This window comes from Oncorhynchus tshawytscha, linkage group LG22 (assembly GCF_018296145.1).
Source record: "Oncorhynchus tshawytscha isolate Ot180627B linkage group LG22, Otsh_v2.0, whole genome shotgun sequence".
Taxonomy (NCBI): domain Eukaryota; kingdom Metazoa; phylum Chordata; class Actinopteri; order Salmoniformes; family Salmonidae; genus Oncorhynchus; species Oncorhynchus tshawytscha.
This window is the reverse complement of record NC_056450.1, coordinates 35,483,569-35,503,834: the sequence shown is the minus strand read 5'-3', so window position 1 is coordinate 35,503,834 and position 20,266 is coordinate 35,483,569. Positions and strand designations below refer to the sequence as shown.

Below are 20,266 nucleotides of genomic sequence, written 5' to 3'. Positions count from 1 at the left end.
CCAGAAATACATTATACTACCTCCAGAAATACATTGTTACCTCCAGAAATACATTATACTACCTCAAGAAATACATTATACTACCTCCAGAAATACATTATACTACCTCCAGAAATACTGTACATTATATTACCTCCAAAAATACACTGTATGGCTCTCCTGTGGTTTTCATTATCAGGGCCTTGGGAAGAGGGCATGACAACAACCTGTACACTGCGTGTTTCTGAACCCGACAAGGCTTTGAATACTGCCATTAAGTCACCTATCGAATTTGGTTTACGTATTGAGCAAATGTAACACCTCATTGGACTGTGAAGAACATCGCTGGCCTTCTAAATCCATTTCACAAAATGTTGTTATTAAATAAGGCATTTCCGATTAATGGCTGAAAAACAAGACCGCAAAAGGTTAACTGTAGTTTATATGTCTGTTTGATGGATAGAAGTGAGGATGGTCTCAAGTTGAGTTTTGTTTTTGTAGTGTGACAAGCGATGTGATTGGGGGAAGTTAATTCAGTGGCCCTGCCCAGGAAGCTGCTGATCCATAATTTACCTCAATTATTTATTTAACCTTTATTTACCTAGGCAAGTCAGTTAAGAACAAATTCTTATTTTCAATGACGGCCTAGGAACAGTTGGTTAACTAACCTTGTTCAGGGGCAAAACTACAGATTTTTTACCTTGTCATCTCGGGGATTTGATCTTGCAAACCTTTTGGTTACTAGTCTAAAGTTCTAACCACTAGGCTACCTGGACTAGTGCCCCCAGTACCAACTGGACCCTATAGAGATGTAACCCCAGTACCAACTGGACCCTATAGAGATGTAACCTCAGTACCAACTGGACCCTATAGAGATGTAACCTCAGTACCAACTGGACCCTATAGAGATGTAGCCCCAGTACCAACTGGACCCTATAGAGACGTAACCTCAGTACCAGAACCAACTGGACCCTATTGAGATGTAACCCCAGTACCAACTGGACCCTATAGAGATGTAACCCCAGTACCAACTGGACCCTATAGAGATGTAACCTCAGTACCAACTGGACCCTATAGAGATGTAACCTCAGTACCAACTGGACCCTATAGAGATGTAGCCCCAGTACCAACTGGACCCTATAGAGACGTAACCTCAGTACCAGAACCAACTGGACCCTATTGAGATGTAACCCCAGAACCAACTGGACCCTATTGAGATGTAACCCCAGTACCAACTGGACCCTATAGAGATGTAACCTCAGTACCAACTGGACCCTATAGAGATGTAACCTCAGTACCAACTGGACCCTATAGAGATGTAGCCCCAGTACCAACTGGACCCTATAGAGACGTAACCTCAGTACCAGAACCAACTGGACCCTATTGAGATGTAACCCCAGTACCAACTGGACCCTATAGAGATATAACCCCAGTACCAACTGGGCCCTATATAGATATAACCCTAGTACCAACTGGACCCTATATAGATATAACCCAAGTACCAACTGGGCCCTATAGAGATATAACCCCAGAACCAACTGGACCATATAGAGATGTAACCCCAGAACCAACTGGACCCTATAGAGATATAACCCCAGTACCAACTGGACCCTATAGAGATATAACCCCAGTACCAACTGGACCCTATAGAGATATAACCCCAGTACCAACTGGACCCTATAGAGATATAACCCCAGTACCAACTGGACCCTATAGAGATATAACCCCAGTACCAACTGGACCCTATAGAGATATAACCCCAGTACCAACTTGGCCCTATATAGATATAACCCCAGTACCAACTGGACCCTATAGAGATATAACCCCAGTACCAACTGGGCCCTATGGAGATGTAACCCCAGTACCAACTGGACCCTATAGAGATGTAACTCCAGAACCAATTGGACCCCCACTACCAACTGGGCCCTATAGAGATGTAACCCCAGTACCAACTGGACCCTATAGAGATGTAACCCCAGAACCAATTGGACCCTAATGTGATATAACCCCAGTACCAACTGGGCCCTATAGAGATGTAAGGACATTTGGAGCCTGGTGTGAACAGGTTCAGTTCAGCCTTTCAGCACCCACACTGGTGCATTCCCTGCTTGACTTACTCCCAGATATTTCCCAGGACAGCTGCACAAAGATTTACACTTTCACACTCACTAACACACACACTCATGCCCACACACATGCACGTGTGTGCACAGACACCCACAGACATGTGCGCACGCACACACACACACACACACTTACACACAACACAGCCGATGTCCCTGGACTGATGAAGAATATTAGGAGGTGTTGGTTGTTTACTCAGCTCTGATATATTTAGGTGAGGTATGGATGGACAAATTTGAGGTATGGATGGATAAAGGTGAGGTATGGATGGATAAAGGTGAGGTATGGATGGATAAAGGTGAGGTATGGATGGATAAAGGTGAGGTATGGATGGATAAAGGTGAGGTATGGATGGATAAAGGTGAGGTATGGATGGATAACCATTTGTCACATATGATGCTTCCATTAAGACTTAACAGTTCAACAAGATCCTTCAGTTGCAATCGTATTTCCATCTTGGGTGTCAAACTGGAGTTGCTCTCTCTCTCTCTCTCTGAATCTACTGAGAGATGATTTAATGTGGTCTGGAATAAGTTCTCCTTTTAATGCTAAATTCAGGGCCCTCTCTTGCTGTTAGTCTGCCCTCATTCTTCCATCGCCTCCTTATGAACACTCATAAGTGTTCTGGCCATGGATCGATGTGGCTGATCAGCGATATTCTGTCAGGGTTGCTGCTGGCTAAGTGCTCTGAGTGTTGCTGCTAATTAAAACACAGGCAGTAAAAACCACCACCCCTCCTTCACCTGACAGACACATAGTAGCCGCAGCAACCCACTCTGTCTCTCTGTCTCTCTCTCTGTCCCTCTCTGTCCCTCTCTCTCTCTCTCTCTCTCTCACTCACTCACTCACTCACTCACTCACTCACTCACTCACTCACTCACTCACTCACTCACTCACTCACTCTCTCTGTCTCTCTCTCTCTCTGTCTCTCTCTCTCTCTGTCTCTCTCACTCACTCTCTCTCTCTCTCTGTCTCTCTCTCTCTCTCTGTCTCTCTCTCTCTGTCTCTCTCTCTCTCTCTCTCTCTCTGTCCCTCTCTGTCTCTCTCTCTGTCTCTCTCTCTCTCTCTGTCTCTCTCTCTGTCTCTCTCTCTCTCTCTGTGTCTCTCTCTCTCTCTCTCTCTCTCTTTTTTAAAGGCACAATGTCTCGCTGACCTCACTCACAGCTATGGAATCTAGTGGCCAGGCTGGGCTAATGGGTTGTTACACAGAGATGAAATGTTTTTCATTGTACAGAGTAGTGTATATTATAGCATTATGGTTTCCACTGCACCGTGCCAGCAGCCATGCTTAACTCAGTTTGTACTGATGAGCCAGGTCATAAACCACAGTTAGTCTTTATTAATAGGTCCCTATGAAGGCTGGTCAAACTCTGACTGATGTTGGGCTTTATGCACCTCCAGTACTGGTATGATGATTGAATCATGGTGTTGTGTGTGTTTCTACCTCCAGTACTGGTATGATGATATGGTGTTATGTGTGTTTCTACCTCCAGTACTGGTATGATGATTGAATCATGGTGTTGTGTGTGTTTCTACCTCCAGTACTGGTATGATGATTGAATCATGGTGTTGTGTGTGTTTCTACCTCCAGTACTGGTATGATGATATGGTGTTGTGTGTGTTTCTACCTCCAGTACTGGTATGATGATATGGTGTGTGTTTCTACCTCCAGTACTGGTATGATGATATGGTGTTATGTGTGTTTCTACCTCCAGTACTGGTATGATGATTGAATCATGGTGTTGTGTGTGTTTCTATCTCCAGTACTGGTATGATGATATGGTGTGTGTTTCTACCTCCAGTACTGGTATGATGATATGGTGTTATGTGTGTTTCTACCTCCAGTACTGGTATGATGATTGAATCATGGTGTTGTGTGTGTTTCTACCTCCAGTACTGGTATGATGATATGGTGTGTGTTTCTACCTCCAGTACTGGTATGATGATATGGTGTGTGTTTCTACCTCCAGTACTGGTATGATGATATGGTGTTATGTGTGTTTCTACCTCCAGTACTGGTATGATGATATGGTGTTATGTGTGTTTCTACCTCCAGTACTGGTATGATGATATGGTGTTATGTGTGTTTCTACCTCCAGTACTGGTATGATGATATGGTGTTATGTGTGTTTCTACCTCCAGTACTGGTATGATGATATGGTGTTGTGTGTGTTTCTACCTCCAGTACTGGTATGATGATATGGTGTGTGTTTCTACCTCCAGTACTGGTATGATGATATGGTGTTATGTGTGTTTCTACCTCCAGTACTGGTATGATATGGTGTTATGTGTGTTTCTACCTCCAGTACTGGTATGATGATATGGTGTTGTGTGTGTTTCTACCTCCAGTACTGGTATGATGATATGGTGTGTGTTTCTACCTCCAGTACTGGTATGATGGGGACGAGACAGGAGACCTGCCTGTTGACTTCTCTATCGTCTGGGATGGAGACTTCTTCATCGACAAGCCTCCCACCATGAAAGGTATGTTATTTTATCATATTCAGAGTCATACATTCCTCATAATAGTGTTGCTGCTAAATAATGTCTATGAAAAATCCAAGACTGACACAACTGGCACACAACAGGGAAACAACAGCCCCACCGGTGTGTTGCCTGAGGCTTCGGGCTGGTCAAATATGTTGTCATCCCTCGCTGAGTCCTCTAGTGTTAAGTCCACTTCATGTACAGTGCTGGGGGCTATGGCTACCACAGTAAATCGTATTCGGTGGTATAATTCAGTCGCAAATGTGGATTAAGCCTTTGCAGTTATTTTCTTATGGTCTTCAAAACTGTAAAATTTTCTAACTTTTTTATGGGCGATAAAGTCACAGAACTAAATGTACCATGTTTTGTATCAAGACACCTTGTATCACTGCAAGTCAGGGACAAACGGGGTTGTCAATACTTCTCTTAAAAGTGTTTTATCTCACTGGTTTGATCAGGCCGCTGTGAAAGAGTCCCGTAGCTCTCGTAAGACCCGTAACAGTCAGCCGGCAGATAGCATCTCTCTGCTGGGCGATTGGCTCTGCGCGAAGATGAGAGGAGATAGCTAGCCATGTGGCTAGCAGCACAGTATTTTATGTTCTCCCACTGAACTGGTCAATAACTCTGTGTACCGTCTTCACCTTTACATCTGAGGTGGTGCATAGGAGCAGTGTGCGAGGCTGAGCCAAGGATAGAGGGAGATTAACAGCTCAGGACCTGGGAGTGAGCCATGCAGCACAAACAGACAGCACAGTGCAGCGCCCCTCGCCTCTCTGTCTCAGACTCCACCTTTGCCCAGTGTTAACCCTCCCTGTTTGTCCGTCTGTCTGTCTGTCCCTGTGTCTGTCTGTCTATCTGCGCTCAGCCCTGCTATATAAGTGCGAGGCCCAGAGGGACAGCTGTGGCCTGTGTCTGAAGGCCAGCACAGCGTTTGAGTGTGGCTGGTGCCTGGACAACAAGAAGTGTCTCCTGAGGCAGCACTGCCAGACGCCGGAGCAGAACTGGATGCACCCCGGCAGGCACAACGTCCGCTGCAGCCACCCCCGCATCACCAAGGTGAGGCTGGAGCACAGAGAGCTGTGTATTTATACTTTTGTATGGTTGCATTTAAGTCGGTGGCCTAGAGCCGCTGACCCCAGGCACTCTGCTGTGTGTGAACACGGGGAGATTGCTTTTCCTTGATCTTCACCCTGTTTCCATGGAAAGATCCGCCCACTGACAGGGCCCAAAGAGGGGGGCACGCGAGTGACGATCGAGGGCGAGAACCTCGGGCTGCAGGTGCGGGAGATCGCCCACGTCCAGGTGGCTGGGGTTCGCTGTAACCCTGTGACCTCCGAGTACATCAGCGCTGAGAGGTGAGTGTGGTGCCTTTGTCGATAGGATTTCGCTTGAATGGTTTTCAGGTAGATGAAAGATGCTGTACTTTATCATATGTTTCTTAACTCTACACTATTAGAAAACAGGGTTATTCAGCTGTCCCCATAGGAGAACCCTTTTTGGTTCCAGGTAGAACGCTTTGTAGAACGGGTTCTACATGGAACCCAAAATGGTTCTACCTAGAACCAAAAACGGTTTTTGAAAGGGTTCTCATATGGGGACAGCCAAAGGACCATTTAAGGTTCTAGATAGCACCTTTTCTTCTAACAGTGTATTTAATTTGAACGCTAGACATTATAAGCAATGAGCCGTTGATTGACAGCTGAGTGTGTGTGTATGTTCCTCAGGATTGTGTGTGACATGGCCGAAGCGCTGCTGCCCCATTCTCCAGGCGGTCCGGTGGAGCTGTGTATCGGGGTGTGCAGTGCAGAGTACCGCACCCAATCTTCCCAGACGTACTCCTTCGTGGTGCGTATGACCTCGCATGACCCCATCTTTTCCTAGACCGATGACTATGCAGAAAGTCTGTCTGTTCTCTCCCCGGGGAGGAGGGATACAAACCCAAATGTCGTGGTTCTATGTAGCCCCGGGAACTACCTAGCCTTATGCTGCAATACAGAGATGAGGAAAGTGTTGTGCGAGAAAGTGTGGCCGATGTGATATACAGTAATTACCCAGCTATTCCGACAGAGCATTAAGCAGCAGTGAAACAGGAATGTGGTGTCAGTCTATTATCTCCTCAGCCTGGGCACAGAGCAGCTCACTGAAATGAATGGGCTTGCCCTTAAACCACCAATCAATAGTAGTCTTGCAGTTTAATTCCAGCAGATGCCAAGATGCTCCCAGCCAAATGAATACATGTGCACCGAGAAACTATGTAGCTAATTACAGGAAAAAGTAGAGTCTTACTCATGTCACTGTGCTGCTGAATACAAAAATACATACTAAAACATGCTCGTCTGGGGTGCGGTGTGTGAGCTGCAATTACTAGGAATATAATGGGAATCGGTTTGTTGTAACAGTAGCTTTTCAGAAAAAAACGGTATAATTGTTTTGTGTGCTGCTGGGTGTAAAGAGTGAGTTTCCTCCCTCTCTCAGACCCCCAGCTTCAACCATGTGCACCCGGAGAAGGGCCCCGTGTCCGGGGGGACCCGGCTGACGATATCAGGCCACCATCTGGACGCTGGTAGCACCGTCACTGTGTTCATCGCCCAGGAGGAGTGTCTGTTTGTTAAGTGAGTAGTCAGGCAGCTTGACCCCACCTCGAAGGAATGGACTGTGGTAGTATAGTAGTGTAATCTGTTCTATCACACCCTGTCTGCACGTTACCTGCCTATTTTTGCGTTAAATTAAAACAGCATCATAACAGGGTGACAGCATGACATTTTCTTAAGTGTTGTTTCAGACAGTGAATGAACTCTGTGACACAATATGACACATCTTCTGTCTATCCGGCCACAGGAGGACCAACAGGGACATTGTGTGTGTGACGCCGTCGTCCCTGTCTGGCTCAGGGCCTGCGTCAATCAAATTGTTAATCGACAAAGCTGAGGTCACCAGCAGTGACACACGCTACATCTACACAGAGGACCCCACCATCTCCAGCATTGAGCCCAGCTGGAGTATAGTGAAGTGAGCAGCCAAGCCTCCTCTCCTCTCCCATCCTCTTCTCTCTTCTCTTCTCCTCTCCTCCCCTCCTCTCCCATCCTCTCCTCCCCTCCACTCCCCCCTCCCCTCCCCAACTCCCGACTCCTCCCCTCCCGACTCCTCCTCTCCTCTCCCATCCTCTTCTCCTCTTCTCTCCTCCCCTCCCCACTCCTCCCCTCCCCTCCCCACTCCTCCCCTGCTATCCACCCCCTCCTACCCTCCCCACTCCTCCTCCCCTCCCCAATCCACAACACTCCTCCCCTGCTACCCACCCCCCTCCTCCCCTCCTCCTCCCCCTCCTCCCCTCCCCACTCCTCCTCTCCCCTCCTCCTCACTCCTCCCCTGCTATCCACCCCCTCCCCTCCCCCCTCCCCACTTCTCCTCTCCCCTCCTCCCCACTCACTCCTCCTCTCCCCTCCTCCTCACTCCTCCCCTGCTATCCACCCCCTCCTACCCTCCCCACTCCTCCTCACTCCTCCCCTGCTAGCCACCCCCTCCTACCCCCGCACTCCTCCTCTCCCCTCCTCCCCTCACTCCTCCCCTGCTATCCACCCCCTCCTACCCTCCCCACTCCTCCTCTCCCCTCCCCACTCCTCCCCCCTCCCCACCCCACTCCTCCCCTGCTATCCACCCCCTCCTACCCACCCACTCCTCCTCTCCCCTCCTCACTCCTCCCCTGCTATCCACCCCCTCCTAACCTCCTCCCCTCCTCACTCCTCCCCTGCTATCCACCCCCTCCTACCCTCCCCTCCCCACTCCTCCCCTCCCCCCACTCCTCCCCTGCTATCCTACCCCTCCCACTCCTCCCCTGCTATCCACCCCCTCCTACTCCTCCTCTCCCCTGCCCACTCCTCCTCTCCCCTCCCCACTCCTCCCCTCCTCCTCACTATTCACCCGTCTCCTCTCCTCCTCTCCTCTCCCAGCCAACAGGCTGCAGGCTGGAACCTCTCAGCGCATGACCAATGCCCTGGGAGATTCCTGAGGAGAAACTCAGCTCAGACATCCATTACTGCCTGTAAAGCCTCAGGAACACTCTGAGATTACAACATGAGCCCCAAAGCCACACCGAGACGCCCACACTGTCCCATTGTAGCCATTTCACCATGACACTAAAGCACAATAGACAGTATGGGGGATGATATATCTAATGTATGTCCCATCCTAATCCATGGGACCCTTGAGAGGACTGTAGGCTCCCTCTTTTTCTGAATCTCAACAGTACTGTAAGAGAAATCATACAAACAACATGCTGTAGACAAAAGCACTAAAAGTTCTTATTTCATTCCCTCCCTGTTGTCTCTCTGCCCATGTCACCAGTGTGCAATAACTCTTGTCTTAACCTTTCCACCATCATGTTTCTGCTTGTGTTCCAGTGGTAGCACCTTGATCACCGTCACAGGTACCAACCTGCTCACCATCCAGGAGCCCAAAGTCCGTGCCAAGTATGCAGGAATACAGACTACTAATGCAAGTGTTCCCAATATGAGCATTCCATGTTTGCACTGTACCACTCTGACTGTTACAAATGGTTAACCTGTATAATAGCAACTAGCATCAAGGACTTACGCAGTACGCTTTTGTTACTGTAAACATTGTCAGTATTGTGGTTTTACACAGACGTTTGTCTCGTACTTGTTCCTGGTTTGACCCTCCTCTTTTATCTTCCTGTCCAGGTGTGCACTGTGGTGAATGACTCTGTGATGACGTGTCTGGCCCCGGGTATCATTTACACCAAGCACCAGGCCCCAGAGTCAGGCCTGCACCCCGACGAGTACGGCTTCATCCTGGATCACGTGGCTGCGCTGCTCGTCCTCAACGGGACACCATTCACCTACTATCCCAACCCCACCTTCGAAACACTAGGGAACTCTGGGATAATGGAGGTCAAGCCCGGCTCTCCCATTATCCTCAAAGTAAGTAGATTCCTTGTTTGGTTTCATTTTCTGTTACTTTGGTCTGTTGAGAGGAAGGAGGATAAAGCTCTAGAGAAGCAAGAGAGGTCATGTGAGACAGAACCAGTACAGAGACAACTTCCTTTCCCTACACATCTATGTACAAAGTCCCTGAGCTGAGGATAGAATTACAAGTCAGGATTGATAATACTCTAAAGACCCATACACTTTATTGTGTGTGTGTGCTTTCGTCTGATAAATGTGATGATTGTCCAACAGAATGTTTCTTTTGAAAACAAACAACATGTTTCTTCTGAAAACAGGGCAAGAATTTGATTCCCCCTGCTCCGGGCAACACCCGGCTGAACTACAGCGTGATGATTGGTGAAACGCCCTGTCTGTTAACTGTCTCGGAGTCTCAGCTGCTCTGTGATTCGCCAGACCTGACCGGGGAGCAGAGAGTCGTGGTAAGACCAGATGTCCCGCCCAACGTTTACAGTAGTTTGTGTATTTTATGTCAACAATAGCTTCGTGTGAGATATCTTTCATAGCCAAACTGCTCTGGCCATAATCCAGTCTTGTTATTTCTCTAAATATATTTGACATATAGTTAAAACACTTTTATCTGTGCTATTTGGAAACATGCCTGACTTAGAAATTGCATCTATAATCAATTCTATAATAGCTGTGTGGCAGTTTGTTACTTGAATGCTAATCCACCAAATGTAAAAGTCAAAGGGTCATCATTCATTATGATTACGACGGCCCGTTGATACAAGCAACTTCCCATGTAATCGAAGTATCTGTTGACTCCGCAGCTTTGGCGCATCATCATCAATGCCAAACAGGACTAGCTCTCTTTATTACGTACACGTCTCACTGCACAATGATTTCAGCTGTGGCCTTGAGCAGTAGAGGTGAAAAATAATCATCTTGGATTGATGAAATGCAATCTTTTTCTTTTATTTTTATGGACAGACAACCGTTGGCGAGAGCAGGTGATTTAATTGGCAGAGGGCAGTCTGGGCAATCTGATTATTGCAAGTGTCATACGTATGTATCCATGTATTCCTATACAGTGCCAGCTGTCAAGACAACCACGGCTCAGAATGATTAGAAGGAGGTAGATTTAGTCCTGGAGTGTGGCAGCTTGTTTACCTTTTGTATCAAAGGTCCTGATCTCATGGTATTGACTTGACACTAACACGCCTGGACGAGGTAACTGACTGTTGATTCAGTGAAACGCTCAGACTTTAATTTAATCCGATCAATAGAGTCAACTGTGGAGAGGAGGGAGCATTTACAAATCAAAGCTGAGATGAAAGAGAGGGGGAGAGAGAGAGGTGATGGGTGAGGTGGAGTGATCTCCCTCCCAGAGGCAGGGAGATATGGAGACACACACGGCACAGTGAGAAGGCTGAGCCAGCTGTGTTAATGACCTGACACATAGCACAGTGAGAAGGCTGAGCCAGCTGTGTTAATGACCTGACACATAGCACAGTGACGGACAGACACACAGACAGCAGAGTGACATTCTCCCTGTTCCCTTCCATCTAAACCACTCAATAATTAAAGCACACAGCCAGGAGGGGAATGGGGAGGTAAAGGTGAAACTCGTTAGCCAAACCTGTTGGAAGTCATCTGTAATTGGCCTGAAGTTTAAAAAGGAGATGTTAGAACCAGGGTCAAAACTAAAAAGTTTGGACATGTACTGTAACTCTGAGTCTGAGCTACATACAGTGTGTCTGAGCTACATACAGTGTGTCTGAGCTACATACAGTGTGTCTGAGCTACATACAGTGTGTCTGAGCTACATACAGTGTGTCTGAGCTACATACAGTGTGTCTGAGCTACATACAGTGTGTCTGAGCTACATACAGTGTGTCAGTACATACAGTGTGTACAGTGTGTCTGAGCTACATACAGTGTGTCTGAGCTACATACAGTGTGTCTGAGCTACATACAGTGAGTCTGAGCTACATACAGTGAGTCTGTCTGTGAGTCTGACTACATACAGTGAGTCTGAGCTACATACAGTGAGTCTGAGCTACATACAGTGAGTCTGAGCTACATACAGTGAGTCTGAGCTACATACAGTGTGTCTGAGCTACATACAGTGTGTCTGAGCTACATACAGTGAGTCTGAGCTACATACAGTGTGTCTGAGCTACATACAGTGAGTCTGAGCTACATACAGTGAGTCTGAGCTACATACAGTGAGTCTGAGCTACATACAGTGAGTCTGAGCTACATACAGTGTGTCTGAGCTACATACAGTGACATACAGTCTGAGCTACATACAGTGAGTCTGAGCTACATACAGTGAGCTACATACAGTGTGTCTGAGCTACATACAGTGTGTCTGAGCTACATACAGTGAGTCTGTCTGTGTCTGAGCTACATACAGTGTGTCTGAGCTACATACAGTGAGTCTGAGCTACATACAGTGTGTCTGAGCTACATACAGTGTGTCTGAGCTACATACAGTGTGTCTGAGCTACATACAGTGAGTCTGAGCTACATACAGTGTGTCTGAGCTACATACAGTGAGTCTGAGCTACATACAGTGAGTCTGAGCTACATACAGTGAGTCTGAGCTACATACAGTGTGTCTGAGCTACATACAGTGTGTCTGAGCTACATACAGTGTGTCTGAGCTACATACAGTGTGCCTTCAGAAAGCATTCACACCACTTGACTTTTTCCACGTTGCGTTGTGTTTTACATTTTGAATTCAGGCTGTAAAACAACAGAATGTGGAATAAGTCGAGGGGTATGAATGCTTTCTGAAGGCACACTGTAGTAATGAAACCCTTCATATTACAGAGCCCAATTTTTCCATATCAGTAGCTAGATTTCCATTCAATTGGCAACAGATTGTCATGTGAATATAAAAACATTTGCCTAAAAACAATATGACGTCTCCATCAAATTGACTGTAGTGCACGTCAAAATTCCTATGTACTGAAAAGAAAAGAAATACAAGTTAAATGGATTTCCATCGCATTTTCAACTCTACGGATGGTTTTCTCACCCCAAACAATGTGTTATATAGCGAGTGTGCCCACTCTGGTACTGGCAGGTGTGCTCAAGACCACAGTATGCAGGGTGCAGATTGAGCGCTGTTGGCGAGAGCGCGCGTATCGTCTGCATGATGAGATTATGGATAAAAGAGCGAGATCATTTGTATTTGTCGAACGGCAGACAACCACGGATGATCATGTCACCAGAATAAGACCCTCAATATTTATTGGGAAGGAGCGTCAAGCTCATCACCGTGCGCTTTCACCACCCTGTGAAGTTCATCGTAACTTATTTCATCTGTAGCCTAATAAACGGCATGCGTAGTGGGAGGAACACACAACAAGTTGACTTCGATATGATGGATATTATATCAATATTTGCACATAAAAGCGTTTCCACTGATATTTCTCACATAATTAATTTTACCGACACAAAACGATCTCACCTTGTCGGGTGTATTTTGTTTTGTCGACATTTGGAAAGTTTCCTGAAAAACGTTCTGTTTCCATCAGGTCTGTCATGATTCTTTTTATCCGACATGCACTTTACTCGCATAAAAGGTTGGATGTGTTTCTCCTCCAGATCATGGTGGGTGGTTTGGAGTACTCCCCAGGAACACTGCACATCTACTCCGACAGCACCCTTACCTTACCGGCCATCATCGGGATCGGAGCGGGAGGAGGGGTGCTTCTCATCGCCATCATCGCCGTGCTCATCGCCTACAAGAGGAAGACCCGGGATGCTGACCGCACCTTGAAACGCCTGCAGCTGCAGATGGACAACCTAGAGTCCAGAGTGGCCCTGGAGTGTAAAGAAGGTAGGAGCACCGGTCACTATGACCTCCTCCTTCTCCTATTGCTCTCCTATCATATCCTATTTCCCTCCTATTATATCCTATTTCTCACCTATCATATCCTATCATATCCTATTTCTCTCCTCTCCTATCATATCCTATTTCCCTCCTATTATATCCTATTTCTCTCCTATCCTATCCTACATATCCTATTTCCCTCCTATCATATCCTATTTCCCTCCTATTATATCCTATTTCTCACATATCATATCCTATCATATCCTATTTCTCTCCTCTCCTATCTTATCATATCCTATTTCTCTCCTATTATATCCTATTTCTCTCCTATCATATCCTATTTCTCACCTATCATATCCTATCATATCCCATTTCTCTCCTATCCTATCATATCCTATTTCTCCCCTATCATATCCTATCCCATCATATCCTATTTCTCTCCTCTCCTATCATATCATATCCTATTTCTCTCCTATCCTTATCATATCCTATTTCTCACCTATTCTATCATATCCTATTTCTCTCCTATCACATCCTATTATATCCTATTTCTCACCTATCCTATCCTATCATATCCTTTTTCTCACCTATCCTATCATATCCTATTTCTCTCCTCTCCTATCATATCCTATTATATCCTATTTCTCTCCTATTCTATCCGATCATATCCTATCATATCCTATTTCTCTCCTATCATATCATATCCTATCATATCCTATTTCTCTCATATCCTATCATATCCTATTCCTCTCCTATCCTATCATATCTTATCCTATCATATCCTATCATATCCTATTTCCCTCCTATTATATCCGATTTCTCTCCTATCATATCCTATCATATCCCATTTCTCTCCTATCGTATCCTATCCTATCATATCCTATTTCTCTCCTCTCATATCCTATTTCTCTCCTATCCTATCATATCCTATTTCCCACCTATTCTATCATATCCTATTTCTCTCCTATCATATCCTATTATATCCTATTTCTCACCTATCCTATCATATCATATCCCATTTCTCACCTATCCTATCATATCCTATTTCTCTCCTATCATATCCTATTATATCCTATTTCTCTCCTATCCTATCATATCATATCCTATTTCTCTCATATCCCATAATATCCTATCATATCCCATTCCTCTCCTATCCTATCATATCTTATCCTATCATATCCTATTTCTCTCCTATCCTATCATATCCTATTTCTCTCCTACCCCGTCATATCATATCCTATTTCTCCCCATCCTATCATATCCTATCATATCCTATTTCTCTCCTATCATATCCTATCATATCCAGTTTCTCTCCTCTCCTATCATATCCTATTTCTCTCCTATCATATCCTATCATATCCAGTTTCTCTCCTCTCCTATCATATCCTATTTCTCTCCTATCCTATCCTATTTCTCTCCTATCCTATCCTATTTCTCTCCTATCCTATCCTATCATATCCCATTTCTCTCCTATCCTATCCTCTCCTATCCTATCCTCTCCTATCCTCTCCTATCCTCTCCTATCCTCTCCTATCCTATCCTCTCCTATCCTCTCCTATCCTATCCTATCCTCTCCTATCCTCTCCTCTCCTCTCCTATCCTATCCTATCCTATCTAACCTATTTGCCAAGCCATCATTGTAAATAATAATGTTTGACTTAATTAAAAATAAAGGTAAAATAACCTTTTCACCGTGGCCATTTAAAAACAGTTCTATGTTCATCTGAATGCTCTTTGCACATACATTTGTGTCACGGAAATGACACCAGCACTGCTCATGGCTTTTTCCTCAAGCAAAGATTGCTTCATGGAAGTGAGCTGAAACATTGACTGGCAGGGTATTTAGATATGCTCTTATCAGAGAGCTGCGTGTGCTTTTGAAGATTAGTGTGTTATCAGCATTGGCCTGCTCTGAACAGTTGTTGCTATCATGTTGCTCTTATAGTAGGTACAGTACAAGTCAATCACTCTACATTCTTTACAATATATTTTCTGAGATGCTACGCTGACTCTGTAGAAGGTAACCAGGCAACCACAGAACTGACTGTGTACAGCAGGAGTGGGCATCTCCAGTCCTCGAGGGCCTGATTGGTCTCACACTTCTTCTCCATCACTAGCAAACACAACTGATGAATCACATTGCATTCTAAACTGGAGATCATGATTAGGTGATTATTGGAGTCAGGTGTGTTAGCTGGGGCAAACCGGTGACACCAATCAGGCCCTCGAGGACTGGAATTACCCACCCCTGATGTACAGTATGAGGATGACCAAAATATTCTGTCCATTACTCGGTAGAGGGCAGTCAAGTCTTATAAGCATGTATCCATGTATTCCTATACTGTGCCAGCTGTCAAGACAATCACGGCTCAAAATGATTAGAAGCGGGCAGATTTAGTCCAGAGTGTGGCAGTTTATGGTATTGACTTGACACTAACACGCCTGGACGAGGTAACTGACTGCTGATTCAGTGAAACGATCAGACTTCATTTAAACCGATCAATAGAGGGGGGCAGTTGTGGTCATTTTGTCAAACCACATCCTGTCAGGTGCCCCCCCCACACACACACACAAACAAAAACAAAGTGGCCTTTCTGTGTTCTTCCTGACCATGTGCTTCTCCTGTGTTTCTCTGGGATTGGATTAAAATGGCCATTTTTGTATCTTATGCTTCTGTCAACATAGCATTCGCTGAGCTACAGACAGACATCCAGGAGCTGACCAATGACATGGACGGAGTGAAGATCCCCTTCCTGGAGTACCGTACCTACACCATGAGAGTTATGTTCCCCGGCATCGAGGAGCACCCCGTCCTCAAGGAGCTGGATGTAAGTGTAAGAAAACTAAACTAGAGTACTTGTTCACTTCTCTGCCTTGTGCTTCTGACTTCACTCGTGTTGTCTTGGTAACTCAGTAGAGTATGCTTTCCTGAGGTTCACTTGTGTTGTCTTGGTAACTCAGTAGAGTATGCTTTCCTGAGGTTCACTTGTGTTGTCTTGGTAACTCAGTAAAGTATGCTTTCCTGAGGTTCACTTGTGTTGTCTTGGTAACTCAGTAAAGTATGCTTTTCCGAGGTTCTCTTGTGTTGTACTGTAACTCAGTAAAGTATGCTTTCCTGAGGTTCACTTGTGTTGTCTTGGTAACTCAGTAAAGTATGCTTTCCTGAGGTTCACTTGTGTTGTCTTGGTAACTCAGTAGAGTATGCTTTCCTGAGGTTCTCTTGTGTTGTCTTGGTAACTCAGTAGAGTATGCTTTCCTGAGGTTCACTTGTGTTGTCTTGGTAACTCAGTAAAGTATGCTTTTCCGAGGTTCTCTTGTGTTGTACTGTAACTCAGTAAAATATGCTTTCCTGAGGTTCACTTGTGTTGTCTTGGTAACTCAGTAAAGTATGCTTTCCTGAGGTTCACTTGTGTTGTCTTGGTAACTCAGTAAAGTATGCTTTCCCGAGGTTCTCTTGTGTTGTCTTGGTAACTCAGTAGAGTATGCTTTCCTGAGGTTCACTTGTGTTGTCTTGGTAACTCATTGCCAAAAAAAGAAGGGAATAAAACTAAAGCGATAGATCCTGTTTTTTAAAAACGAGTCAGTAGCCAGCAGCTCTCTTAGTGCCGAGCTTCAGAGAAACCTCTTTTCTTTTTTTCTCAACCTTATTTCTTTTTCATTTCAACCTGAGGCTGAGTCAACCCAGGAGCTCCACCAGGCCTCCATAGACTACTTGTCTAGAGACTGCCGCAGAAATGTTTTGAAAATAGTCAGCATAGAGGAATGTTTGAAGTCACTACAGCCACGTTTAAGGTGCTCCATGTAATCCTCAAACTAATAACAAACCATTTTCTTTCTCCCTTTTTCTCTTTAAACATTTCTCCGTCTCCTCTCTCCCCGCCCCTATTCTCTCTCCCCTCCCCTATTATCTCTCCCCTCTCCTCTTTCCTCTCCTCTCTCGTCTCCCCTCTCCCCCTTTTTCTCTTTACACTTTCCTCCCCTCTCTCCCTCTCCTCTCTCTTCTCCCCCTCTCCTGTCTCCTCTCTTCTCTCCTTCTCATCTCCCCTCTCCCTCTCCTCTATCCTCTCCTGCCTCCCCTATTCTCTCGTCTCCTCTCTCCCCTCTCCTCTCTCCCCTCCCTTATTCTCTCTCCCCTCCGCTCTCTTCTCCCCTCTCCCTCTCTCTCCCCTCTTCTCCCCTCTCCTCTCTCCCTCCCTTATTCTCTCTCCCCTCTCTTCTCCCTCTCTCCCCTCTCTTCTCCCCTCTCCCTCTCTTCTCCCCTCTCCCTCTCTCCCTCTCTTCTCCCCTCCCTCTCTCTTCTCCCCTCTCCCTCTCTCCCCTCCCTCTCTTCTCCCCTCTCCTCTCTCCCCTCACTTATTCTCTCTCCCCTCCTCTCTTCTCCCCTCTCCTTTATCCCCTCCCCTCTCTTCTCCCCTCTCCCTCTCTCCCCTCTCTTCTCCCCTCTCCTCTCTCCCCTCATTTATTCTCTCTCCCTCCCCTCTCTTCTCCCCTCTCCTCTCTTCTCCCCTCTCCCTCCTCCCCTCTCTTCTCCCCTCTCCTTTCTCCCCTCCCCTCTCTTTTCCTCTCTCCCCTCCCCTCTCTTCTCCCCTCTCTCTCTCTCCCCTCTCTTATTCTCTCTCCCCTCTCCCTTTCTCTCCTCTCTTCTCCCCTCTCCCTTCTCCCCTCTCTTCTCCCCTCTCCTCTCTCCCTCTCATTTATTCTCTCTCCCTCCCCTCTCTTCTCCCCTCTCCCTCTCTTCTCCCCTCTCCCTCTCTCCCTCTCTTCTCCCCTCTCCTCTCTTCTCCCCTCCCTCTCTCTCTTCTCCCTCTCCTCTCTCCCTCACTTATTCTCTCTCCCTCCCCTCTCTTCTCCCCTCTCCTTTCTCCCCTCCCTCTCTTCTCCCCTCTCCTCTCTCCCCTCATTTATTCTATCTCCCCTCCCCTCTCTTCTCCCCTCTCCCTCTCTTCTCCCCTCTCCCTCTCTCCCCTCTCTTCTCCCCTCTCCTCTCTTCTCCCCTCTCCCTCTCTCCCCTCCCCTCTCTTCTCCCCTCTCCTCTCTCCCCTCTTATTCTCTCTCCCTCCCTCTCTCTTCCCCTCTCTTTTCTCCCCTCCCCTCTCTTCTCCCCTCTCCCTCTCTCCCTCTCCCTCTCTTCTCCCCTCTCCTCTCTCCCCTCATTTTTCTCTCTCCCTCCCCTCTCTTCTCCCCTCCCTCTCTTCTCCCCTCTCCCTCTCTCCCCTCTCTTCTCCCCTCTCCTCTCTTCTCCCCTCTCCCTTTCTCCCCTCCCCTCTCTTTCCTCTCTCTCCCTCCCTCTCTTCTCCCCTCTCCTCTCTCCCCCTTATTCTCTCTCCCCTCTCTCTTCTCCCCTCTCCTCTCTCCCCTCTCTTCTCCCCTCTCCCTCTCTCCCCTCCCCTCTCTTCTCCCCTCTCCTCTCTCCCCTCATTTATTCTCTCTCCCCTCCCTCTCTTCTCCCCTCTCCCTCTCTTCTCCCCTCTCCCTCTCTCCCTCTCTTCTCCCTCTCCTCTCTTCTCCCCTCTCCTCTCTTCTCCCTCTCCTCTCTCCCCTCACCCCTCTCTCCCTCCCCTCTCTTCTCCCCTCTCCTTTCTCCCCTCCCCTCTCTTCTCCCCTCTCTCCCTCTCCCTCATTTATTCTATCTCCCCTCCCCTCTCTTCTCCCCCCTCCCTCTCTTCTCCCCTCTCCCTCTCCCCCTCTCTTCTCCCCTCCCTCTCTTCTCCCCTCTCCCTCTCTCCCCTCCCCTCTCTTCTCCCCTCTCTCCCCTCACTTATTCTCTCTCCCCTCTCTTCTCCCTCTCCCTCTCTCCCTCTCTTCTCCCCTCTCCCTCTCTTCTTCCTCACCCTCTCTCCCTCTCTTCTCCCCTCTCCCTCTCTTCTCCCCTCTCCCTCTCTCCCCTCCCCCCCCTCTCTTCTCCCCTCTCTTCTCCCCTCCCCTCTCTTCCCCTCCCCTCTCTTCTCCCCTCTCCCTCTCTTCTCCCCTCTCCTTCTCCCCCTCTCTTCTCCCCTCTCTCTCTTTCTCCCCTCTCCTTCTCTCCCCTCCCCTCTCTTCTCCCCTCTCCTCTCTCCCCTCACTTATTCTCTCCCCTCCCCTCTCTTCTCCCCTCTTCCCTCTCCCCCCCTCTCTTCTCCCCTCCCCTCTCTCCCCTCCTTCCTCTCTTCTCCTCTCTTCCCTCCCGCTATTCTCTCTCCCCCCCTCTCTTCCCTCTCTCTCCTCTCCTCTCTTCTCCCCTCTCCCTCTCTCCCCTCCCCTCTCCCTCTCTCCCCTCCTCTCTTCTCCCCTCTCCTCTCTCCCCTCATTTATTCTCTCTCCCCTCCCCTCTCTTCTCCCCTCCCTCTCTTCTCCCCTCTCATTCTCTCCCCTCTCTTCTCCCCTCTCCTCTCTTCTCCCCTCTCCTCTCTTCTCCCCTCTCCTCTCCCCTCACTTATTCTCTCTCCCCTCCCTCTCTTCTCCCCTCTCCCTTTCTCCCCTCCCCTCTCTTCTCCCCTCTCCTCTCTCCCCTCATTTTTCTATCTCCCCTCCCCTCTCTTCTCCCCTCTCCTCTCTTCTCCCCTCTCCCTCTCTCCCTCTCTTCTCCCCTCTCCTCTCTTCTCCCCTCTCCCTCTCTCCCCTCCCCTCTCTTCTCCCCTCTCTCCCCTCTTCTCTCTCCCCTCTTCTCCCCTCTCCCTCTCTCCCTCTCTTCTCCCCTCCCTCTCTTCTTCCTCCCCCTCTCTCTCCCTCTCCTTCTCCCCTCTCCCTCTCTTCTCCCCTCTCCCTCTCTCCTCCCTCTTCTTCTCCCCTCCCCTCTCTCTCCCCCCCTCTCTTCTCCCCTCTCCCTCTCTTCTCCCCTCTCCCTCTCTCCCCCTCTCTCTCCCTCTCCTCCCTCTCTCTCCCCTCTCCTTCTCTCCCTCCCCTCTCTTCTCCCCTCTCCTCTCCCCCTCACTTATTCTCTCTCCTC

The 20,266-nt window shown here is 47.6% G+C and overlaps 1 protein-coding gene across 2 annotated transcripts in view; it reads left to right on the top strand.

Annotated features, from left to right (window-relative positions):
* The window catches only part of LOC121840463 (plexin A3-like), a 171,147-nt gene that overhangs the window by 131,896 nt on the left and 18,985 nt on the right, over positions 1-20,266 (top strand). The window contains exons 11-21 of one of the 2 annotated variants that reach the window (XM_042304127.1): positions 4,491-4,587; positions 5,456-5,646; positions 5,797-5,945; positions 6,315-6,435; positions 7,066-7,202; positions 7,429-7,599; positions 8,988-9,081; positions 9,288-9,527; positions 9,830-9,973; positions 13,113-13,347; positions 16,027-16,169. In XM_042304127.1, the coding sequence (XP_042160061.1) occupies positions 4,491-4,587; positions 5,456-5,646; positions 5,797-5,945; positions 6,315-6,435; positions 7,066-7,202; positions 7,429-7,599; positions 8,988-9,081; positions 9,288-9,527; positions 9,830-9,973; positions 13,113-13,347; positions 16,027-16,169 (1,722 nt within the window). Of the gene's footprint in view, positions 1-4,490; positions 4,588-5,455; positions 5,647-5,796; positions 5,946-6,314; positions 6,436-7,065; positions 7,203-7,428; positions 7,600-8,987; positions 9,082-9,287; positions 9,528-9,829; positions 9,974-13,112; positions 13,348-16,026; positions 16,176-20,266 lie in introns of both variants that reach the window. The other variant, XM_042304126.1, reaches the window with a different exon arrangement.